Source organism: Eulemur rufifrons, chromosome 13 (assembly GCF_041146395.1).
Source record: "Eulemur rufifrons isolate Redbay chromosome 13, OSU_ERuf_1, whole genome shotgun sequence".
NCBI classification, from domain to species: domain Eukaryota; kingdom Metazoa; phylum Chordata; class Mammalia; order Primates; family Lemuridae; genus Eulemur; species Eulemur rufifrons.
The window spans coordinates 1,104,046-1,130,444 of record NC_090995.1 but is presented as its reverse complement, the minus strand read 5'-3'; the positions used below and the strand labels follow the sequence as shown (position 1 = coordinate 1,130,444).

Sequence of the window (26,399 nt, the reverse complement as noted above, 5' to 3'; positions counted from 1 at the left end):
TGAATTTAAAAACATAAAAATCCTGGTGAGATTATAGGTAATCTTAAGTTTAAAAAAAATACTCTGTTATAATGTCTTTGAAGTAAAATGGGAAGAGAAACCCAATCAATTGGCCCCGATTGATCAAGCTTAATCAATTTCCCTCTCTTTCTCCAGGGTCTTGAACAATTCGGTAAGCTCAGTCAGTCAGTAAATTACTAACGAGTCTATGCCTAAAAACATCTACCCTGGATGATGCATTACAATTTCCAGATTTATGAATCATTTATTCTTGAGGCCTAGTTTTTATTAATAGTTAAGAATCTCACAGATGACCTTTTTCCAGGTCGTGACCGTCAAGACTTATTTAGACCGAGAGAAACCATAAGGTGAACCAAGAGAATGGCCACCAAAAGAAAGCGTGAGGTGCAATAAGAAACCAGTCATTACAGTTAGTGTGTAGACGGATCGATTTATGACGTTTCCCTTACATGCCTTTTGCTTTGACAGAAATAACAACAGTAGTGATTATAGAGCATTTAATACTATCCATCTTCAAAGAAATTTCCAAACAGCAATTATTGCTCACAGCTCATTTTAAGATAAACAGATCCCTTGTGAGAAAGACGTATTTCCATTTCCGAGGTGGAGAAGAAGTGGCACAAAGAAGCTAATTTTTTTAAGTTCAAGAATATAATGTTTTTTGGGGGGTTTCTTGTTTTTTTTTTGAGACAGAGTCTCGCTTTGTTGCCCAGGCTAGAGTGAGTGCCGTGGCATCAGCCTAGCTCACAGCAACCTCAAACTCCTGGGCTTAAGCAATCCTCCTGCCTCAGCCTCCCGAGTAGCTGGGACTACAGGCATGCACCACCATGCCCGGCTAATTTTTTTTATATATGTATATATTTTTAGTTGGCCAGATAATTTCTTTCTATTTTTAGTAGAGACGGGGTCTCGCTCTTGCTCAGGCTGGTCTCGAACTCCTGACCTCGAGTGATCCACCCGCCTCGGCCTCCCAGAGTGCTAGGATTACAGGCGTGAGCCACCGCGCCCGGCCAAGAATATAATGTTAAAATTGGTGATCAAACTGTGTTAAGTATCTGAATACCTACCATGTTGACTTAAGCCAATAAAGATGGCGATGAGGGCTAGCATGAATTAAACGGTTACCATGTGCTGGTCTATGTCATGTACTTTCCACCCATTATCTCTCCTAGTCCACACATAACTCCTGAAAGGTAGTTCCCATTTTTAACTCTGTTTTATAGATGGGAAAATGGAGATTAAGTAACTTTCCCAAGATTACAGACAGGAAGTGGTGCAACCAGGATTTTGACTCATGAGCACTTAACCACTATGCTATGAAATTAAAATCCTCAGATATTAAAATTCGTTTCTTAAATCCATCAGATATGAAAAGCATAATACAGTGAGTAAAAAGATTATAAAATAAACATTCTATAAATGTTAATTAAAGCTTATGCCGTCACATTTTGTGAATAGAAAAATTCTTCATGACCCATGACTTAGTATAACAGGTAAGCTATAAATTTGAACCCGTGTTTTTCATGAATTCTCAGTGAAGGTCTTCTCATAAATGGGAACAGTATCATCAACTGGGCATGTTTAGGTGCCAATACCATGTACTATTTTAAACAATATATCCCTTTGCAAATTGCTTCCAAATATGTCAAGATATTTAAAACATCTAATTACAGATACAAAATTGTAAAGACAACCAGATTATTGAATTACATGTTAAACATTAAGATTTCTTAAAAGTTAAATCTTTTGAAGGCACTACTGAAAAAAAGATGTTACTTCTCACAAAAAAGGTGAGTTTATGTTAATGTCTGTCTGTCTAACGTGCCTGTCAGAAAAACAGTGGTGCCAAGAGAACCGCCACAGAGGAAGAGCCCTAAGGTGGAGCTGGGAGTGAGCTCTCCCTTCTCCCCCTGTCCCTTCAGGCACCTACCAGCACATTCATGTATGATATGCATGACATTCTACTTCAGCACTTAGCAAGACAGCATTGCAAAGGGGCATAGCAATAAATCCTCTAGAGAGTCTAAACCTTTGGGATCCACAGACGGACTTCGAGGAGCGTGTGACAACCTGCAATTGCAGGCAGTTCTCCAGTCTGCAAGCCATGACCCTTTGCTTGCCGCTGCATGGCAACGCAATGCCCTGTGTTCAGACGACACCGTCAAGACGGCCCTAACACGGGGCGTAAAATACACTACACCAATATTCAAACTTGCCCATTTTAAAGACACTTTCTTAAGTTCTACTGCATTAGAAATCATTACTTACTGCCAAGACCGTCTCTCTGATGTTTTTCACATAAAGCGTCACATAGTCATCGATGTAGGTTTGCAGGTCGGTAACGTTGACATGAAACCAGTTCATGCTCAGGGCTGCTTCATTTTCATTATTGCCACTCCATATGATAACAGAGGGATGAGATTTCAGTCTCCTGAGCTGAAATTTAGGAAAATATAAAACAGTCCCAAATATTAATACTTAATATTAAAAAAATCAAGACCCATAATTATTCATAAAATTATAATCATTGCATTTCTGCACATAAATTCTTTTTTTTTTTTTTCATTTCAAAGTATTATGGGGATACAAATGTTTTTGGTTACTTGGATCGCTTTTGTAATGCTCGAGTCAGGGTTAGAAGTGTGCCCGTCACCCAGATAGGGTTCATAATGTGCCAAAAAACTCATTGGAAAATGGCCTAGTCACATTAGCTATGGGAATACACTTTAAGCAATCTCCAAGATTCTTTGTAGCTAGATTTTATAAACACCGATAAGATAGGGATTCTCTTCTCTACTGTGTAAAAACTGAAGAAAATGTTATATAGTCCCTTTTTATAAAAAAAAAAAAAAAAGAAAGAAAGAAAAAGAAATCAACCTTATCACTATGTGAATTGATGCAAAAAGATTCCACTACAAAAAGATTGCAAGAAATACAAAAGGCAGGAGACATTACAATACAGGGGTTAGTTCGCAAGAGCAAGCTGGAGTTTTACGTGAAGAAAAAAATGAGGCAGAGCAAATATTCCCACTGCAAGAGGGATCGAGGTTCCCATGCAGTCTCCACTGAGATCAGAATCTCAGAGGGAGAACTAGAGAAGGTTTTACAAAGCGAGTGAGTGCTAGAGGTACGCTGGAAGCTACAGACAAATGTGGAATAGTCTACAGGAAAACTGATTACGGAAATCCAAACGGTGTCTCCCGAAATAGCTATCAATGTCATGTCCCGAGAAACCATCAATGTTATATAAGTTACTGAATGTATCTAAATATAAAAGAGGAAATTAGAGAATCTATCTGAAAACCATGCCACGTGAGGTCTACATGAACTTGGGCTCACCTGGGCCTGCCCAGCATAAAGGCACCAGTTGTGTTATGCACGGGACAGCCTCAGACGTGGCTCCTTCTTCTGACACGCTGGCGTGTGGGCCCAGCAGAGCAGTGTGGTGTGATGCAAAGTGTGACCCTGGAAGACGACTTGGGCAGCTCTCCTGAGTATGCACTCATCGTGGGAGAGACCAGTGCTAGGAAGGGCAATTAGAAAACAAATGCGAGGGCCAAGGGGAGAGAAAATGAGGGTTGGAACTAGTGTAGCAAGTACAGGGATGGGAAGGTAAGTACAAATAACAAATAACATTGGTATCAAAAAATTGGCTGGACTTTTAAAACCAGTTGGATGTGGGAGATGAGAAAGAAGTACCAGAGATGACTCTCAGATTTCCAACCAAGATGAGAAACGTTGGAAGAATGCATTGGGAGAAAGATAACGGATTTACTTCTAAGACATGCCAAGTTAGTGGTGCCAGTGGGACAGTTAGTATTGGCTAGTGTTTCTTTTGTGTTGCTTACGTGTATGATCCTGATATACCTTCAGAACAGCTTCGTGAGAGGAGCAAGGTCACACCAGTTTTATAGATAGAGAGATTGCAGCTCGAGAGGTAAAGCAGCCTGACTCGGGGGGCAGACTCAGCATTCAGGAAGAAATCAACACTGTCTATCAACATTGCAAACAATCGGACAGACAGGTGGATACGAGAAACTGGGATCAGGGTGTTAGGCATAATTCACATAATGGCTTTACCTGAAGTTACCAAGAAAATGAATTTGTTCCCTTCTTTGACATGTTGCAGGACATTATAAAATCTACTCAATGTGTCTACACAGTCTTGCAAACTCTAGAAAGTAGGGATGATCTGGTCCAGTGATCATTTCTAATGATTACTAATGAGCTACTCCAATGAATGTCTCAGAGTATTTTGCCAACATATGATATGTTCACGAGTTAGTTCCTAAACTGTATTTCAGGAGTTCATCGTGATTCAGCATTTTCTTATATTGCCAAAAATGCCTCTGTGATTCTAAGTGGAAACCCACGCCACACACTTAAGATGTGGGGGATGGATAATGTAATACAACCTGCATTTCAAAGCACAGTCACCCCCTAAACAGACCTGGCTGCAAAAATAAGTATATTCAGTACATAGCTGATAAGCCTTAGATCTGTGATTGAAGTTATCAGTTGATGATTTTATGATAAACACTATTAGTATTCCAGGACCATCTAATATAATTCCTATCCCAGATCTGGAAACAGTCATTCTCTAAGAAGCTTTTCTCTTTTTTTTTTTTTTCTTTTGAGACAGAGTCTCGCTCTGTTGCCCAGGCTACAGTGCCGTGGCGTCAGCCTAGCTCACAGCAACCTCAAACTCCTGGGCTCAAGCGATCCTCCTGCCTCAGCCTCCCGAGTAGCTGGGACTACAGGTGTGCACCACCATGCCTGACTAATTTTTTCTATATATATTTTTAGTTGTCCAGATAATTTCTTTCTATTTTTTTTTTTAGTAGAAACAGGGTCTCGCTCTTGCTCAGGCTGGTCTCAAACTCCTGACCTCGAGCAATCCACCCACCTCGGCCTCCCAGAGTGCTAGGATTACAGGCATGAGCCACCGCGCCTGGCCAGAAGCTTTTCTCTTAATGGGAAAAGTTTTTATTTCAATGTAAGGATACTCAATACTACCAGGTTGGCCATTATTCCTAGGCCTTTTCAGTGGACAGAGATAGCATATAATCACTTCCATGCATTTTTATATCTATGAATATAAATATAAATATGAATATGTGGAATGCAAAAGAAATCAAGGAATCAAGACTCGATTGAAAATCTTGTCCTGAGCAATTCGAAGAGCGGTGCCGCTAAGGTGGGCAAAACAGCAGGAGAAGCAAGACTGGGGGAGGTAACGTCAGTGTGGTCCGTACATGCCACATGTGAGACGCCTGTTAAACCTCCCGGCGGAGGCTCCGGGTAGGCAGTGGGACACAAGAAGGAGGAAGTCGGCAGAGAAGTCAGGACATCGCTGGCGTTAACGCCGTGACAGGTGGAATCGCCTGCAGGATCCACTACCTGACAGTGTAATTCCATTTTTCATGCAATTTAGTAGAAATCAACAAAAAGAAAGGAGGAGAGATTTACCAAAAGGTAAAACTACATATACATGCGCATTTTCTTTCTTGGAATGTCAGTACCGTACCTGGTTAGCAACTTCCGCTCTCACCGACTCCATGAAGCCTGGATCCGTGGGATAGAGCGCACAGGCGAACATAAAATCCTGCCACACCTGCCAAACCAAACAGAAAGCAATAAAGCACCTCCGTAAGTTTGATCGCACAGAAAGAAAGTCCTCATTCTGAGCTCATTTGAGCTCCGCTGCTCGCAAAGGCGCTCCCAGACCCCAGGACTTCCCAGAACTACACAAAACTCTACGGAAACCTGAGAAGTGAAAATGTTAGGTAGGAAAGAAAGGGAAGAAAGGAGAATTCACGAAGGGAAAGACTGAGCATATCGAGGGGAACCAAAGTAAAGCTTCCCCCCCGGCCCTGCTCACTCCTAATTCAGTGGAAGTTCTAACAGGCACTTGGTACCGAGAGATGCACCAGACTGTTAAGAATCATACTTCATTTATAAAGGCATGAACTTCTCATGCCAGAAGGATTACTACATGCACATTTTGGTAATGAGGCCGTGGAGGTCGCCGCCCAGGGAGGCTGCGCGACGTGGGGAGCAAGAGCACAGCCCCTCAGCAGCCTGCCCGGGTCGGGGTCTTGATCCTGTGTGAGCCGGGGCCAGGTGTGTGGCCTCTCCGTGTGTCAGGTTCCTTACCTGTCAGTGGGGATAGAGGACAATGACAACTACCTCATTAGACGGGCACGAAGATAACATAAACTAATATACGCAGAGCACCTAGAACAAGGCCTGGCACTCAAGGACTAGTGTAGAATGTTGTCATCAGCGTGGCCATCAGCGTTGTCATTATTGCAATTCCTCCTCTTCTGTGGCGCTCTGTGTGTTAGAACTGTACTGTATATTTCCTTTGCTTAATCCTCACCATTGCAAAACGCGGTGCAAGTACTTAAAAACAACATTAAGCGCACCTTTTTTCACTAAATTTTACTATTTTTCTTCTCTGGAGGTTTTGTCAGAGCTCCTTCAAGTTAAATTCTTTTAAATATGTTATCTTCTTTTTTTATACAGACCAACATATCACAAAGAAAATTCCAAGGAAAAGTAGGCAGAGAGATACTTAGATATAACTAATATGTAGAATGTCTGTCATTTAAAAATAATGAAATAATTATGGCAGTTGCTATCGACCGTGGCCCTGGGTTACAAGATGCCGCTTATTGCTTTAGCTAAAAACAGAGCATCATTCCTGGCTCTGAGCAAAGAGGTGAGGAGCAATATCATCCACTCAGAACACGGGAGGTCAAACCGAGGACACAGGAACTTAGCCGGATATGAAACGCTACCGACTACTCACCATTATTCCTAGTTCATCACAAAGTTCATAAAACTCATCCTGCTCATAGATTCCTCCTCCCCAGACCCGGAGAGTATTCATGTTGGCATCCACGACAGACTGCAAAAGGAGCCGTAAGCTACAGGAGAAATTGTACAAACAAATGCTGATTTGAAAATTTTGGAATTTCTATTTTAAAAAATATTTATTTATTTATTTATTTTTGAGACAGAGTCTCGATTTGTTGCCCGGGCTAGAGTGAGTGCCGTGGCGTCAGCCTAGCTCATAGCAACCTCAAACTCCTCAGCTTAAGCGATCCTCCTGCCTCAGCCTCCCGAGTAGCTGGGACTATAGGCATGTGCCACCATGCCCAGCTAATTTTTCTATATATATTTTTAGTTGGCCAGATAATTTCTTTCTATTTTTAGTAGAGACGGGGGGTCTCACTCTTGCTCAGGCTGGTCTCGAACTCCTGATCTCGAGTGATCCTCCCGCCTTGGCCTCCCAAAGTGCTAGGATTACAGGCGTGAGCCACTGTGCCTGGCCTATAAAGAGATTTAAAAAACAGATTGTGATAGATAAACATGTTTCAAATCTCTGTTAGAAAAACACACTTTAAAATTATGATGGTTTCAATATAATGCAAATTAAAGAAAGTGAGATAAAATTATGTACACATTAACTGTAACCATATAAAACAAATAGAAAAATTATGGGTGGTATCTTTTCTCTGCTTTCTAAATTTTCAGTAATGTTATTGTACTACTTTTTCTTCATTTTTGTTTTTAATTATTATGGGTACAATACTGTACTATTTTTAAACTAAATTTTTGTTTTATACTCATTCCTATGGAACAATACACTGGTAAGCCTTGGAAAGAATGCGCTAGTTTTATATAACCATTTCAGTACTTCTTTCTCGAGTAAACTTCCTTTCTACGCTTTCCAATTCCTATTCACATCACCCTCAGGGTTATCTAGAAATGTACAGGCAGTTTGAGGACACAGTGCCCCCCTGACCATGCCTAGGAATGAATTACGGAGCTGAGTAACGGGCTGGTGGGACCCAGAGCACTTGGTCTCACCGACTCCTCCAGCTGCACCAGCCACGGCCAACCCAGCCCCGAGGGGAGAAGAGCATTTGAAAAGGAAAAGATAGAGCAACTCATCCTGCCTCTGTGTCTGGAGAATTGCATTTTCTTATAAAAATCTCAAAGAATACGTACATTGCGAAGTAAAAGGAAATTATTACAACTTTTGGCAAAATTAGGGTTGATTACTAACCACGTTTATATAATACACATCAAATAATATATGACAATGCACAGTTTTACATTTGTAAATGAGTTAAAATGTCATTTTACTTTAAGGATAAATAAGTTAAAATATGTTTATTTTTCAATTCACAGTTTATTTTTACTCTCACAAAGATAAAAATATATAAACCCAATTAGTAAATATTTTCTTCTAAAGTTCTATTCTCAAAGCCTCAGAAAAATACTTTTTTTTTTCTGGATCTAGAATTTTTAAGAGTTTATCTTGTTTTAAAATAAATGTTATTGTGTATATTTTTAAGGTATACGGTATGATGTTATGGTAAAAAGGTTACTATGGTGAACCAAATTAACATATTCATCATCTCACATAGTTATCCTTTTTTTTGTTGTTTCTGTGGCAAGAACAGCTCAAATCTACTCATTTAGCATGAATCTCATGTACAATACAATTTCTTACAGTCCTCATGTTGTACCTTAGATTTCTAATACATCTGCTACTTTGTAGCCTGTGACCTACTTCTCCCTCATCCAAGTTTTTTTTTCTTTCCACCTATTTTTTGTGGGAGAAAAAGGTTCTTTTTAGTTCTTTAGTTAAGGTAAAAATAAAAGAATATGCAGGCTGGTCGCGGTGGCTCACGCCTGTAATCCTAGCACTGTGGGAGGCCGAGGCAGGAGGATCGCTCAAGGTCAGGAATTCGAGACCAGCCTGAGCAAGAGCAAGACCCCATCGCTACTAAAAAATAGAAAGAAATTACCTGGACAACTAAAAATATATAGAAAAAATTAGCCGGGCATGGTGGCACATGCCTATAGTCCCAGCTACTCGGGAGGCTGAGGCAGGAGGATCGCTTGAGCCCAGGAGTTGGAGGTTGCTGTGAGCGAGGCTGACGCCATGGCACTCTAGCCTGGGCAACACAGGGAGACTCTGTCTCAAAAAAAAAAAAAAAAAAAAAAAGTAAACAAATATCTTAGTATAAAAAGGTAAAAATGTATTCCCATCCTGTAAAACCATGCTCGAAAATATCTAAGGTACTCTCTGAAAAACTGAAAAAAGTTTAATAACATTATTTTTTAGGAACTAACTGAAATATGAATTAGTCATTTCCTTATTTCTTCAGGGTAGATATTTAATAGTTTTCTAAAAACTGGATAGCTTCAGCAATCTCAAATAGTTTGGCTGTAAGACCATCTGTATAGCCCAGGAGAATGGAATATATGATTTTAAAATTCTGTCCATTCTAAGGTTTTTGTCATCTAGATTTCTATACTACCTCTTAGTTTCTTCCTCTGGGACTAAAGAACATAAAAATTAGTAACCTTTTTTCCATGTTTTTTTAATTTCAACAGATCTAGGAGGTATAAGTGGTGCCCCCATTGTATATGCCGAAGTCAGAGCTTTTGGTACGCCCGTCACCGGCACGGTGTACAGACTCTTCAGCTGTGTGTGATGCTCATTAAAAGAGTAGCAAGAAAGAAAGACGACAACTTACACGTCAGAGGTTACTCGATCCTGGAACGAATCTGCTGGGATCCAGTTCGAGCCTTTCAGAAATACGGGCAACCCATTAATTTTAAAGTAGAAACTCAGACCGGGAGACCCTTGTATGGGCTCTTGTATAAGTTCCACCGTCCTAAAATAAACCTGTCATGAACAGAATTAAATACAAAATGAAACATAAGCAAAATAGGTTACAAAAAAAAGGAAGCAACCTTTTTGAAAAAGTTACATGCAAAGAGTTTAATGTTCATTTTCCTGTTTACTGTGAAGCACTTAATACGGAAAAGCACATTTCAGAGAATATATACATACATATCTATAAATTATTGTTGGTAGGTTATTGGTCTTTTAAAAGAAAAATATAGAAATTAAAGAGTAAAATATATCGTGGTCTTCTTCACAAAATAGGCATTTGCAATTGTACCACAAATAATAAAAACTAATGCCATTTCACAAAAATAGGGAGGAAAAAATGCCATCAATTAAACTGATACATCTTTGAAAAACACATTCTCATTTCAGTGTTCAAATGTGCCAAAATGTGCATCTTAGAATCAAAGAAATACAGCATGAGGTATCTCCTAATTTAACTAGTTTCCAATCTTAATAGCACATTACTATAAAACCACTTTGTTTAGTGGGCAATTGAATCCCAACTAACTGTAACATTAAACACAGTGTTTGAGCGAGCTCTGGTTTCTCAGCGGGAGCTGAGTGTGGGGACTAACGGAAGAAGACAGGTGAGAGCACACGCTGCCATCATTCCTTCCTTTCGGAAACTGAGACTCTGTCCCTGTGACAGGCTAGCCAGGGTTTCCCACAGTTAAGTACGGGCAGTGAGACCTTCCATAGAAAAGCTCTGACATTCTTACCAAAGTCTTCATTCTTGCCAGCTAAAAACTGAATCGAGGAGTAAGATCCTACACCAATAAAGCCTAGCCTTGAGCCAAAAGCACACACTTCTTTTCCAATAAAAAAGATCAGAAAATGAATTAACTTATTTCATGCAATAAAAGTGCCCACCATCCTTTCACTTTCTTGCCCTGGCCCTTATTGATTCGGTGTGACAAAAGACACCAGAATTAAACTTACGGGAAGACACGGATTATGGCGTGGATGAGGAGGATCCTGACACAGAATTATCATTCCCACTTTAGGGTTGCAAAGCGTAAAGAATGTAGAGTGATTTTCAGGGGTGACTTTTAAAACACCTCAATGGTGGGTTCAAACACCTAGAACAGTGAGTGGTCCTGTAAGGTTGGCCTGGGCACTCAGGGAGTCCCTTGGAACCTTCCGGGGGGGGGGGGGGTCTTTGCATTCAAAACCATTGTCATAGTAAAGCTAAAACAGTATTTGCCTTTATCCCTCTCACTGAGCCTGGGGGGAATTTTCCAGAAACTACAGATGTGTGATGACTTCACTACTCCGACGGCTCACGGCAAGTGTGCTGTGCATTCTGGTGTGATCTAGTTCAGGGAGAGGTTTCAGGCATGAAAAAGTAGTTTTCAGAGATTTACTCATTACTTGTTCCCAGTACTTTTACTCTTTGCTTTTATTTATATTTACTAGCTGTTTTTGGTTATTCCTGCTATAATCTCTGTGACCTCATTGTCATTCAATAAATTCTTATTTTGAACCCCAAAGTTTTCCTTGACATCTACACAGAAACACAAAAGGACTGGGTATTGTTTGTTAATTTGTTTCTCAGTAATATTTAAAGTGTTTAAATTTAAAAAATTAATTTTAACTTAAACTCATTCTAGAGTTGAATATTTCACCTCATTCTAAAGGAAAATTTACTTATACTTTTTCCTAATTTCTGAGTGAATTGTTAAAATCAGATTAGAAGGCTTAACATTCTCTACCTAACAAGTGCACTGTCTACATCTAAAAATGCTGAAAAAATGAAACTGACATATCAGAGAGTTTTTTGACTCATGCAAGGAAAGAATCTACTCCAAAGAAAGTAGAGGATATACTTTGAAATAACTAAAAGCGTGGAAGTGGAAAGTTCCTAACACAAAGAAATGACAAATGCCTGAGGTCATGGAGACCCCAATTACCCTGATTGGATTAATTCACATGGTATGACTGTATCAAAACATCACATGTATACCTTACAAAGATATACAACTATTATGTACCCATAATAGTTAAAAATACAAAAATTTAAAAAAGAAATTGGGTGAAATTATAAATAAGAAATGAAATTATGATGAAAGCCATTTTTCCCCTCGGCTTTATAAATGTTAATAATTGACCTTATTGTGTCTCACGCAATGGAACATTGTAAAATAATATTTATGGTGCCACTTACGTTGTGAGACCCATTATTCACAGTAGAAAGTATAAAATAAATTCCCATTGAGACCAATCATTCACAGTATAAAGAAAAAGGAATTGAATATTTATTTATTTATTTATTTATTTTTTTTTTTGAGACAGAGTCTCACTCTGTTGCCCGGGCTAGAGTGAGTGCCGTGGCGTCAGCCTAGCTCACAGCAACCTCAAACTCCTGGGCTCAAGCCATCTTCCTGCCTCAGCCTCCCGAGTAGCTGGGACTACAGGCATGTGCCACCATGCCCGGCTAATTTTTTCTATATATTTTTAGCTGTCCATATAATTTCTTTCTATTTTTAGTAGAGATGGGGTCTCGCTCTTGCTCAGGCTGGTCTCGAACTCCTGAGCTCAAACGATCCGCCCACCTCGGCCTCCCAGAGAGCTAGGATTACAGGCGTGAGCCACCGCGCCCGGCCAGGAATTGAATATTTAAACTGAGACGTGGTAAGCTCTTTAAAAGCCAAATATTATTTATGACATCTTTTCAAACCAGGAAGTGAAAGAGCCACGGAAGCATCTCCCAGGGCCGGTCGCGCAGTCCTGGCTGGAGACGTGGACCGTGAGCTGGGGACCCTCGAGCCGTGGACACGGGGCAAAGCCAGACGAAAGGTCGGTGAAGGGCACCACAGCACTGCCACTTGGCAATGACCCAGCAGCTCATCCAACTAAAAGATTTAGCTGCAATGTGAAGACTCAGTTGACATCTTAGCTGAAAAATCATTCTTTTTCTTTAAAAATGGGTGAATTTCCTGATATTGATGGACTTGCTATTTTGCTTGTCTTTGCCATCAGCACACTAAATCGTCAAAGATCTTATCTGACATGAATTTTGGACAACAAAATACATGAGGTGCTGAAATATTCAAAGTACTGAATCACTTTCTGAATCTCAAGGTCAGCCTGCGACTACGACAATATTTGTGCTATGTCACAAAGGAGGGGAGGGGACCGCCGCTGCTGTCTCTGCAGGAATCCAGGCAGCAGCTCCAAACTGTGCCAGCAGTCATTAGCCAGCTGCACTGAAGAATGCCCTTCACAGAGCAATCAAAGCTATTAATTTTATTAAATCCCAGCCCTGAGTACGTGTCATTTCAATAGCGCGTGTGATGAAACGGGCAATACCACACAGCACCATGCAAGGCGCATGCACGTCTTGAGGACGAGCCTCGGGCCCTCATCTGAGCTGTGACCTAACTAGTCGTCTCGCTCATGAGACTCCGTGTTTGCTGGAGAAAAGGACGGACAGACAAACCAGGGTTATTCAGCCTTGGATCCCTGGCAGACATCTTCGGAATGAATGAAGTGAGTCTATCACCTAAAGGAAAACAACTGACAGTATTTGTGACCCAGGATAAAATTCAAACTTTCAAGTAAAAATTAGGATTTAGGAAAAATGTATCCACTCCCACAGCTTGAGAGCTTCCCAACACTTCAGACCTTTTCGGATGACATCAGTGGTGATAGCAACAAAGTGATCCTGTGGAATGAAATCTTTCGACATTTGGAAGATCTGTAACTCTCAGGAAACCAACATTTTTCAAATAACAATGTATGATATGGGTAAAAGATCCATTAAATGTGCAAGACAGACCAATGGATTTTAATGTAACGGAGGCTAAAAAGTTGATTGAAATGGCTTCCGAGTTCGCACTGCAACTAACTTTTAAAAAAATACCACTTGTTAAGTTCTAGTGTAGTACCGAAGAATACACACGATTATCTGAAAAGACTACTAAAGTACTCTTCCTTTTCCAACTATATATCTATGTGAGGTCAGATTTTCTTCATGCATTTCAACCAAAACAGCACACTGCAAGTTGGCTGAATGCAGGCGCAGGTGAGAATCCAGTTGTCTTCTATTCAGCAAGACATTAAAGAGATTTGAAAACATGTAAAACAATGTCATTATGCCCACTGAATTTTTTATTTTGTAAATATATTTATTTTTCATAAAATAAGCCAAATATACTAACATGCCATGGGTTTACTATGGTGATTTAAAACGAATAAGTAAATATTTAATTCTCAGTTTGAATATTTAATATGGTAAATATCAGTACAGACAATCTAAATAAACGAAAGCACATTGTGGTTCTCAATAATTTTTGTGAGTGTAAAGCAGTTATGAAACCAAAAAAATTTGAGAATCACTAATGTAGATCAATAGAACACATTGATTTCTTCATATCTATTAATGCTACAAAACAGAATTCACTATAAAACACATCTTTCAACATGCGTTTTTCTTTTCTGCATAAATTTTCCTGTGAAAAGACACCACTCCGTCTCCCCCAACTCCTGCAATGACAACTTTAGGACCAGGATCAAAGTGAACCCTAAACCGCCTGACAGAGCCTAAGGGCTGAAGCCACAATTGCCAGCCCTCTTCTCCTCTGGGCATTCTGTGACAGGCTAAAGGCTGGCTCATCTGCTGTAAGTGTCAGTAATTCTCTGTGCCCAGGCGGTCTTGACCGTGACATAGAAGCCTTCTACAACAGGTATTTTACTTCAGAGACAATAATGGGCTCTGCAAGAGGTTTTTTGAAAAGAACCCTGAGTAACACATATTTGCATCCAGAGTAAATATAGCATCTTTCTATGAGACTAAAATTTTGTTAAATAGCCCAACAAAGTAAACTGCTGTCTAAAAGTAGGAAAAAAAAGTATAAATACCTAAGAATCAGAAAAAACGTGTTTCAGTCAAGCAGCTTGAAATTCAAATTTTTTTAACTTACAAATTTTCCCACCTATTGTTGAAAGTCCTATCAGTTCCTCATTAGATCACTTTTTTTATCAGCTTCATAAAAGAAGCTAAACTAATTTCTAAAATAGAAAAATTAACTTACAAGTGCAGGATAGCTAAATGCATTCTTTCCAAGGAGACTTAGGGTTATCTTAACTAAAGGGCTTCAGAGGTGCCAGACTTGATAAGTAAAAACTGTACTCCTCAAATTTTCCTCTGGGGCAGACCAGACAGATGACACGTAATGAGTCACTGATTTATAACCCGAGTGTTGCTTCTCAGCTGTTTGTAATCAGATACTTGCAAAGCTATCATAGCATCACTAGATTTTCAACAGGTAATTTTCTTCTTTACAAAAACCCACTTACTTCTAAACACTGTCAAATGTCAAAACTTCTAAAATCATTTCACATCTATTATGATGCATTTTTAGAGACTGCCAAACACATTTCTGTCTTTGCTCTGAAGGTGCTCTAACATGTAGAAGTATTCAGATAATAAGCTCTGGGTCTCCAGAAATAGCTCTTGTCAAACAGGCCTGTACAGGTCAGAGAGGTTCGCTTTGTTGAGCCTTGCAGTCCACAGAGGGCACAACCAGAAGGTAACAGAGTAACATTTCTATCAGCACAGTTGTCTGATCTCTTTGGAGCCAGATGTGTATCTCGTGTATCTGACGCCAGATAGAATCACTCTTAATACAGTGTCTCCTATATGACAAAATTATTGTCAGTAGCAATAAGGAAATGAAATGAATAACGGTAATGGCCAAAAAGAAACGCAGACAATGAAATTTTCTTTTATTGAACTTTGTTCGTAGAATCATGGCAGTTTTTTAAAAAAGTAAAATAAATATTAGAGTACAAAAAGGGAAAAATTAATGGATTCGTATTTTTATTATATTAATGTGTTTTCAAAAAAAATAACATACTGGGACATGGTGGTTTGTTTTAGTAAGGAATAATACTGTTTGGAATTGTGAGTCTTACCTTGGAAAAATCTATCAACAACTTTCTCAAAATTGATCTTCTTTGCTTTTATATGTCCAGTACAGACTATAGCCAGATTTGTCAGTCGATCTTGGCATAGCTGGTGGAAAAATAACTTTTGTAATATTGATTTTAATTTAGAAATGTTCTTTCAAGTGAAGTCAAAGACACACAAATATTTTGGAAAAGCATTAAGCAGAGATTCACAAAAAATCCCACTTCACGTTAAATTCAAAAAAATGCTATAGTGCCCAAGCCTTTGTTCCTGTGAGAGTCATTCAAACTGCTTACAAGTGCCTCTGGGGTCAAAAACGGCCACTCCTCAAGTATTTCTTCTGCAAAATCAGAGCAAATGGCTGAATGACAGTGAACACGACAATTTACAGCAAGTGTTCATTTCTCAGTGACACCGATCGGGGCCTTTGGCATTGCTCCTTGGATTTCCCAGGGCAACATACAACCAACATCTTTAGTTGTTTCTCCGGGCACGCTTCTTCAAAATTTGATTCTTCTTTCTGTGTAAATGTCCATTTCCTTACTTTTGTTTTTGCACAGCAAATAGGCTTCCCCCAAATTTCTGTGCACTTACCATCCAAGAAGACTTTTAAAGCATGATATTTCACTGCACGTTGTTCAAGATAGATTCTAGCTATTTGCAAATACGTTTCATCTGATTGATGTCATCTAACACTATACCAGGAAAAAACAATAACTTTGTGATTTTTCTCTTTGTAGAGGAAAACTGCACGCAGCAGAGAGCAAACTCTGAGCTGATTCACCTGTGTCCACGTTTTCTCTGGATTACACAGCACTTCAAAGTCGAGATTAACTTTGCAAACTTCGTCCCTACTGTGCCCCAGCTTCTTAATGAACCTTCCAGCTTGTCTAGAAAAGATTTTCTGCAGCTTTTCCATCGATGAGGTGAGATTAGAAAGAATGAATAACATTTTTCCAAAGTTCTGAGAAACATCACACAGAAAAAAACGTTTCCAAAATAGGGAATTCCACAAAGTTCGGAGAATGATTTCCAGGAGGCAGAGATCAAATTTGGGATTAATTTCTTTGACTGCATGAACTCTACAGTGAATATTGGCCACACAGGCAGCATCTTTTATCCTGGACCGTGGCAGAGGTTTATGAAACAATGATCCAGTTGTTTGAAGTTCTGTGAGTTCTGCAGCAATCTTTCCAGAAATACAAGAATGACTTCTTTATTTCAATTCTACCGCCTTCTGCATGGGCTTATCTGACTAACTCACACATCTGATCTCTGTTTGAAGCGTTCACAGTGCTTTCAAAAAGAATTCCAACGTATTTTGGTTTTTTTAATATCCGAATACCACTGATGTCACGTTTACTTTGATTCTTTCTTTAGTTTTAAAACAATTAACAAATTTAAAAGAAAAAATTTCAATTATAAAAATACCATTAAAATTAGAATATTTAATATATGAACTAAAATAGGCACTTAACAAGCAAAATATTACATTTTACATATACCTTACGGTTCACGTTTTTCTCTATTTTTAATTTAAAACATAAAGGTAATTCCAACAGATCACATAGAAGGACAAAATTGAGGTAATTCATGTTAAGTTTCTTCTTTTTTATAATCACTGTGCTACCGTTGCTTATTTCTAATGGACAGTACTTTTAAATGCAGGGATATGTAATAAGGCAGGCAATGGAGATACAAGCCCTGTCCAAAGCAAGCTCAAATCATTCCAAACTGTCATGAACTTGCTTCAAAACGACTGTATGAAGCTGTGTCTATATAACTAGTGGGACGACTATATAACTAAGAGTTCTCCAAATTAACTTCCATGTAGAATACAATGTTTATTAAAGGATTAATAACAAAAACATGCTACATGAAAGCCTACATATTTTATTAAAACTCAAGAGTAACTGCACACCTAGGTAAAACTTAGACCAACAAAAGATGGGCGGGGTGTTCTATCAATGGCATCGTTCAGAATGGCCAGTGCACAGTAACATTAACAAACAGGCGACGTGCGATCTACACGCAAGGTACCCGCTTACAAGCTGCATCTAGGGCTGACTGTTCCCCAGCCCCATCCTGGGGAAGCTACCGTTCTACACCACTTTGGAAATCTTTAAACTTTTGACAGGAAGGAGGACAAAAGGAAAGTGTACTGGGTTGAAGTCCCCTGAAAATTCATGTCTACTCTGAAACTCAAAATGTGACCTTATTTGGAAGTAGGATATTTGGAGATACACTTAGTTAAGTTAAAATGAGGTCATTCAGGCCTTTATCAAAAAATCCCAAAACAACACATGTTGGCGTGGGTGTGGAGAGACAGGAACACTCATACACTGCTGGTGGGACTGCAAACTAGTGCAACCCCTGTGGAAAGCATTATGGAGGTATCTTAAACAGATTCAAGTAGACCTGCCATCTGATCCAGCAATCCCACTATTGGGCATCTACCCAAAGGAAAAAAGGTCATTCTATAACAAAGACACATGTACCCGAGTGTTTATAGCAGCACAATTCACAACAGCAAAGATGTGGAAACAACCCAAATGCCCGTCAATACATGATTGGATTAGTAAGCTGTGGTATATGTATACCATGGAATATTGCTCAGCTATAAGAAATAATGAAGATACGACATCTCTGCGGTTCTCCTGGAGAGAGTTGGAACCCATTCTATTAAGTGAAGTATCCCAAGAATGGAAAAACAAGCATCACATGTACTCACCAGAAAATTGGTTTCCCTGATCATCACCTAAATACACATCTGGGAACGACACCAATCGGACATCAGACTGAAGTGGGGGGTGGAGGAGGGGATGGGTGTATGCCTACACAATGAGTGCATTGCGCACCGTTTGGGGAATGGTCACGCTTGAAGGTGCTGACTCGGGGAGGGGGGATGCGAGGAGGGGATGGGTATATACCTACATGATGGGTGCAACGCGCACTGTCTGGGGAATGGACACGCCTGGAGCTTTGACTTGGGGGGACAGGCGGTACATGGGCAATGTATGTAACCTGAAATTCTGTATCCCCCATAATAATAAGATGAAATAAAAAAAAAATGAGGTCATTCATACTGAGCCCTAATCCAATGGCTGGTGTACCTAAAGAAAAGAAAACTGAGACACAGGCAAGGAGAAGGCCACGTGACGGTGCGGACAGACACGAGAGCAATGTGTCCACGAGCTAAGGACGCCAAGGACTGCCGGCAACGACAAGAAGCTGGAAGAGGCAAGGAAGAATTCTGCCCCAGAGTCTTCGGCAGGAACACGGCTCCGCCAACACCTTGATCGGTGGACTTCTAGCCTCCAGAATTGTGAGAGAATAAATTCTTGTTGTTTTAAGCTACTCAGTTTTTCGTAATTTGTTATGACAGCCCTAGGAAACTAAAATAGAAGGGGATACACTTCACAGTCTCTGTGAACTCCCAATACAGAAGTAACATCTCGATTGTTCTGAATCCCACATGCTTTGGCTCTGTACTTTTCAGGTCTTTAGAAAGTCAAGAGCAGCACTCACAAAAAACTCCACTAGTAGCACTATGTTCTTTTTTTGCCCTGTGGAATTTGCAAAGATGAAAACAGGAATTTAAGAAACAAAGAACAAAGTGAAATTTTAAAAAAAAACAGAAAAATAAAAAATTCCAGTTGCTTTTTTAATTGTAATAGCTATTAGCAATCTTTTACCTCTTCTGGCTTGGGAACTGTGAAATACCAGTTCTAATTGATGGTAGAATACATATTGTTACAGTGTTTTATCTGTATCTATTTTCCTACAATAATTTCATTGGAGCATCTAGATGCCAGGGTCAAATATAAGCAGCAATCGCCTCCTATCACTTTTAGCAAAATGATTTACCTTATATAGGGAGACTCTTATAAAATAAGTTATGCTAAAAAGAAATATCAACTAACTGATTTCCTATTTTTTTCCAGAAATGCAAACCATAATAGCTATTCAAAACTATTTATTATGCCATCAGCACATATTGCCTCGTCAATTCAGTATGATCAATCAGTGGGATCAAAACACTCAATTAACCTGGGCAGAAAATGGCACAAACAGTGACTGGGCATATTTTTACTCCGTTTATCTACAGCATCCCCTACAGAGGCATGCGCCTCCCTCCAGGGCGCCCGTGTTCTCTTTCTGGTCCTGCACGCTTCTGCAGCAATGGGCTGCATTCAGAATCTGCAACGTCCCCAAGCCTCTGTCTGAGTCATCCATGCTGCTGCCTCGTGACATACTCAGCAAACAAGAAATTAAAACACGCGTCTCGATCCAGTGGCAGAGAGGAGAGAAAGCTGTAAAACTGAAGTCAGATGGATTTCGAAGGGCTATTTTAAAACGATGAGTATTTTTGCACGAAGCAAGCCCCGGGGAACAATAAAACCGGCAGGAAACAAAAGCAACAGAGGCAAGATAAGGCGGGGCCAGCGATGAGGAAGCGGCTGTGCTGTCCCGGGTGACTCGGTACCGAGTGTGGGTGAGCACATGGGTGCAGCAAAGGCGACTCTCCGACCCCGCTCCGGATGGCGGGTTAGCACTGGCTGGGGAAGCCGAACCCGCGCGCACAGTCGTCCTCCCGGTGTCGGCAAGAGACACACGCCGAGACCTTGAGACCTCGGGGGACACCGGGCCCTGTACGGACTTTGCTTTCCCACCTGAAACAGAGACGGCCACTAAGTGACTTCGAGGGTCACGTACACAGTGAGGGTAACGAGGGACAAAGGGATGATTCACAGTTCAGGAGAGAGCAGGACGGCAGGAGATCTCGTCACCTCGGAACTGTGAGCAATTTAAAACTTAGGAATTGTTTATTTCTGGAATTTTCCATCTACTATCTTCAGACTGAGGTTGACCGCTGCTAACTGAAACGGCAGATAAGGGCCGGTCACTGTATCTAAATGTCACAAGCACAAGGTTGAGCCAAAGTAGCCAGACACAAAAGAACACACACTGCCTGGTTCCACGCATATCAAGTTCAAAAACAGGGAGAAATCAACGCGCGACAGATGTCAGGACAGGGCGTCTGTGGGAGGGGGAGGGTGGGCTGGGGAAGGTCCCCAGAGGGGAGGGGGGCGCGAGACATGAGGGCCAGTAACCTTCTCTTTCTTGATCAGAATGACAGTCACATCAGGGCTCATTGTTTTGATAACATTAAGCTTTTCACTGATGGTCTGTGTGTTTTTCTGTATATGTTATATTTCACAATAAACAAAAAATAAAAAAAGAATCGCAGTCCAGCACATTCCGACCAGAGAAAGGCTTGGAAAGAAACAAGGCTAAGAGACCCCTGCCAGGACGCAGGTGGTGACGATAGGGAACAGTCCAAGCTCTCGCTTGCTGAGATACCGGCAAGTCTGAAATCATCTGAAAAGATCAAGAACTTCAGGACTTAAGAAATTGAATTCCCTGGAGGCATTTTTTCCACCCTGGATGGAAACAAAGGTGAAGTAGGTGGCATGGCTCACTTACCAAATCTGGCATGAATTTCTAAACTTCAAAAGCACACACTGATTCCCGAAGCTTGCAAAGAGCTCGATTCTTCCCGCACTCTGGTGTCCTTGTCACTCTGGTGTCCCTCACCGGGCAGTCACGGAGCGGGGCAGGCACAAGAGGTCGTGCGATCCAGCCCCCAGCACCCCAGTCAAATGGACAAACGGGCACAAATACTATTTCAAAGCTCCCAAAAGTGAATTCCGACATGGCCCTCGGTTGTGCTTTCTGGTAGAAACAGCCCTGACTCCCACAGCGCCGACCCCATAACTAAACTCAACCTCACATGCTCTGCTCCAAGCTCACCTCCTCGTCCACTCCCACCCCACCCTGGAAGAAGGAAAGAACATCACAGATAAGAAGCTAAAGAATCACCAACACGTCCGCCCCAATTCTTCACGTTGAATGATCTTATCCCTTTGTCCTTTCTTCCTTTTAATCGCCTTCACGGCTGCCTTCTGAACCTTCCACTGAGCAAAATACAAAACTGATGGAAATGTTTTAATGAGATTTTAGCAGACTAAATAAAATAGTACCTTCAGACTCTTATAGGACAGAGAATTATTGCTCTTATTACATTTTAGAAATAAGAGGGTAATTTCAAAAACTGTAGCATTAAACCCACAAATCCGGAAGCAAATAAGGTAGAAAGAGATCGTATAGCCCTAGAGTCACACCTAAAACTTTGAAGTCCTGCTCAGATATAAGGGGCTCAATCGGCAGGGGTACAAGCAGGGGAGGCGGAAGGCCCAGGAACCAATTCCAAGGCTTGCCACGGACCACAATGCCTTGCGAAACATCTAGCAACCAGCCTAACGTGTCACAACCAGAAATCAATATTCTTTCAGAGGAAAGGTATTCTGACTCAGATAAAGAGACTCACGGTCTTCAGCCTTCGCTGGGCCCTCAGTGCTGCCTGGCAATCCCACCACGTTGCCTTAGCCCTTTCTAAACCTTTTTCTAGAATGGCTATCTCAGGCTTTCACTTTCCTCAAATTTCTTTTTTTTAAAAGAAATGTTACCTGGGCCGGGCGCGGTGGCTCACGCCTGTAATCCTAGCACTCTGGGAGGCCGAGGTGGGCGGATCGTTTGAGCTCAGGAGTTCGAGACCAGCCTGAGCAAGAGTGAGACCCCACCTCTACTAAAAAATAGAAAGAAATTATATGGACAGCTAAAAATATATATAGAAAAAATTAGCCGGGCATGGTGGCGCATGCCTGTAGTCCCAGCTACTCGGGAGGCTGAGACAGGAGGATCGCTTGAGCTCAGGAGTTTGAGGTTGCTGTGAGCTAGGCTGACGCCACGGCACTCACTCTAGCCTGGGCAACAGAGTGAGACTCTGTCTCAAAAAAAAATAAAAATAAAAATAAAAATAAAAATAAAAGAAATGTTACCATTTAATCTGGTGGTAATGAAATTAGAGAAGATTTTTACTGTGTTTTGTTTGGCTATCTTTATTTGCTACAGTGTCCAAGCATTACTTTTTTTTTTTTTTTTTTTGTAGAGACGGTGTCTTGCTATGTTGCTCAGGCTGGTCTTGAACTCCTGGCCTCAAGCGATCCTCCTGCCTTGGCCTCCCAAAGTGCCGGGATTACATGTGTGAGCCACTGTGCCCACCCCACTTTTCTCAAATTTCTAACTTGCCCATCATGCTCAGCAGACATTACTTCCTAATTCTCAGGACAGAAAAATAGTTATTTGACCAGAACTCCTTAAACTTTCTTTCTTAGGTTCACTTTTTCCTCTTAAAACTCCACTGAAAGAAGAGTTTGCAAGTTTCACAGAAAGAAAATATGCTTTAAGTGGTCCTTAGAGACCTTCAAAATTACCTCCATCCTCAAGCTTCAACCTTTCCTCTACATAAGTGATGTTTTTCACTTACCCCAATTACAGCGGATACAGAGCCCCGCATCCCAAGTAAATCCATCCACTAGCGTGGTGGACACCGTCTCTCTCGTCCACCATCTCCTACTCTTCGCTCTTTTCAGCCTTTCCCTTTCTACCAGCCCCTCCCATCACGACTTTGCTGTTGCTTTTCATTCTCTTAATGGCATCCTTTTCTATGCTGAAACCATTGCAAACTTGCAGAAAAGCTGCAACAATGGTACAAAGAACTCCTGCATACCCCACCCCCACCTCCACTCAAGTTTCAGCAGCTGCCCTAATAACATTGTAACAAAAAGGTCACCCGCGCTGCACCCAGTTGCCGCATCTCTACAGTCTCTTCCAACGTGGAACAGTTCCTCAGTCTTTCATTGACAGTTTTGAAGATTGCAGAAGATTTGAAGATTTTAGCAAATGGGACTGGTCTGTTGCTTCCTCGTAATTAGATCCAGGTTATCTGCTTTTGGCAGTACAAACAGAAGGGATGCCGTGTTCTTCTTGTGGCAGCTTATCGGATGGACACGACGTCACTTTGTCTCATTGGTGATGATAATCACTTAATCAAGACAATATCCAGTAGGCTTCTCCACTACATTGTTTTCCCCACTCTAATTAATAACCATTTTGCGGAGCGATGCTGTGAGGCTATAGAAATAGCCCATATTTCATGCTACTTTACCCTCTCGTTCTGCTCTCTCTTCATATTTCTTGCCTGAATTACTTAGAACCATGGTAGTAGTCAAACAGTTATTTTCCTAGTTCCATCATTCCTTCTACATTTATTAGTTGGCATTTCCCTTCAAGGAATAACTTTCCTTTCTCTCCCATTTATTTCTTTATGTCAGTGCACACTCAAAAAATTTTTTTATTTTGTTCAGTGGGTGATAATCTTTTACTATCATTATTTATTTTAATGCTCACATTTTCCCAGATTTGGCCAGTGGGAGCCCCAGTATGCTGGCTCCTGTGTCCTTTCAAAGTGTTGGTCTTTTTTTTTTTTTTTGAGACAGAGTCTCACTCTGTTGCCCAGGCTAGAGTGAGTGCCGTGGCGTCAGCCTAGCTCACAGCATCCTCAGACTCCTGGGCTCAAGTGATCCTCCTGCCTCAGCCTCCCGAGTAGCTAGGACTACAGGCATGCGCCACCATGCCCAGCTAATTTTTTCTATATATTTTTAGCTGTCCAGATAATTTCTTTCTATTTTTAGTAGAGATGGGGTCTCGCTCTTGCTCAGGCTGGTCTCGAACTCCTGCCCTCGAGCGATCCTCTCACCTCGGCCTCCCAGAGTGCTAGGATTACAGGCGTGAGCCACCGCGCCCGGCCTGTGTCAGTCATTCTTGAGTGCCTCCTCACTTCCTGGCACAGCAAGATATTCCAGGCCCCAGCCTCGGATCACTCATTTGTCCAAAGGCCCTGATTCCTTTAGCAGAAAGTGGTACTCAAAAGTCAAGCTGTGGGAACTGGCTCTATTCATTGCTGCTAGAGTGCCCCTCTTTCTAGGAGCCAGGAAATGTGTGGGAAGGAACTAGGAAATGTGTGTGTGTGTGTGTGTGTGTGTGTATTTCTGTATCTATTACTATCTAGACATACTAAAATTCATACGTTCACCGTATTGGCTTCTCCTCCATCTGTGAACAGGCTGGCTCCCGTTACTTCAGTATATTTACTTATCTGTCCAGTTGCTTGCGTGTAGCCAATCTCGTGATCCCAGCTGGCCACCATGACCGCATGGCTCAGGCAGGGCTCCCAGCCAAACATTTTCTCGGAGTTGCCTGTATTCATCGTCTCTGTTTCCTCACCTTCAGCCATTCCTCGACCCACTGCAATTTGACTTTCATTTTGGTTAAAGTGACTAGTGATCTCCTTGCTGCCAAATCTAAAGGATCTTTCTCAATTCTTTTCTACATTGAGCTCCCTCCCACCACTTGGCACTCTTTGAACATGCCCTGCTTCTTACAATACTCTCTCCCTGTGGCATCTGTGACCGCCCCACTCAAACTGGTTTTCCCTCCCCTTCTCCAACCATTCCTTCCTAGATTGCTCTGCGGGCTGCTTCCCCCTCCCGCCCTTACTTGTCGTGATTCCCTGGGGTCCAGCCTAGCGCTCCTCTCTGCGCAGCCCCGAGAGAGTCCATCCCCTACCAAGGCTACAAGGAACTATATTCAGCTGACTCACACATCTGTATCCTTAATCCTTCATCCTATATAAGGAAATGCCCATCAGATATTATTCCTTGGCTACCTCTCAATCACTCCACGCAAAATGCATCTAACAATGGAGTCATTTCCACCCTGCCCCATCTCCCAAACCCGTTCTTCTTTGTGAGTAATTCAACTCAAAGAACAGAACTGCCATCTGTTCGGCAGCCCAGACCAGCAACCGAGGAAACATTCTTAACTCCTTCTTTTCTCCCACCCCCATCTCATCAGGCCTGATACGTTAGCTCTTAAATCTCTATTCCCTGAGCAATTCCGTGGACTGAGCAGTCATCATTTTGTGCCTGAATGACCACCACAGTCTTCTAACTGGCTGTCCATTCTTGCCATTCGTCCAAACTGATTTACACAATCTTTGTAAAGTCCTTACAATCCTTCCTGGAATCCCCCCGCTTTGGGGACAGTGCTGGTTCCCGCACGTGGCTCAGCAGGCCCACGGGAGCTTGTCCTCGCCCCCCTGAGCTTGTCCTCGCCCCCCTGCCCAGCTCCACCGCTTGTTCTTCCACGCCAAACCCGCAGAGCCCTGCTGAAGTCTCTGCCCTTCCACAAACACGCAATGTTCCTTCGAGTCTCTGGACCTTCATACGTTCTTTTCCCTCTGGCTCTTTCTATGTCGCTTGGCCAAATTCCACTCATCCCTCAGACATAGATGTCACCTTCTCCGGTAATCTCCCCGGAATGCCCCTGCCCTGTGCCCCCACGGTACTCTCCGTACCTCCAGGGTGCTTGTCACGCATTATCTCGGTGGCTCTTTTAATGATTTAACCTCCCACGCAGATCATGAGCTCCATGAAGGTCTCACAGAGAAATGGAGGCAGTGTCGTGCTCACAGCCCTGTCCCCAGGGCCCAGCAAGACAGCTGGAACGCAGTGCAGGTGCCCTCGGTACTCACTGAATGAATGAGCCACAAAAATAACGAACTCGGCAGCAGCCACAGCCAAAAAGCGCGTGTCACACGCGCGTTAGCGCAAGGCGTGGGCGGCACACCTCCCGTCACTGCTGCTCCGCTCAAGAGCTGCCAACTTCGTGTGTGACGAAAAAGGAGGCAACCATATCAGCCTGAATGAAACAAAATTATTTCCACAAATAGGAAAAAAAGGGTTTCTTCTTTCTCTGCTGTAAATGAGAATGGCTCATTAA

The 26,399-nt window shown here is 41.6% G+C and overlaps 1 protein-coding gene across 2 annotated transcripts in view; it reads right to left on the bottom strand.

Annotated features, from left to right (window-relative positions):
* Positions 1–26,399, bottom strand: part of MANBA (mannosidase beta) — a 116,600-nt gene that overhangs the window by 35,451 nt on the left and 54,750 nt on the right. The window contains exons 8-11 of one of the 2 annotated variants that reach the window (XM_069485466.1): positions 9,582–9,733; positions 6,836–6,953; positions 5,544–5,635; positions 2,290–2,452 (exon numbers count right to left, since the gene is read on the bottom strand). In XM_069485466.1, coding sequence (XP_069341567.1) covers positions 2,290–2,452; positions 5,544–5,635; positions 6,836–6,953; positions 9,582–9,733 — 525 coding nt within the window. Of the gene's footprint in view, positions 1–2,289; positions 2,458–5,543; positions 5,636–6,835; positions 6,954–9,581; positions 9,734–26,399 lie in introns of both variants that reach the window. The other variant, XM_069485465.1, reaches the window with a different exon arrangement.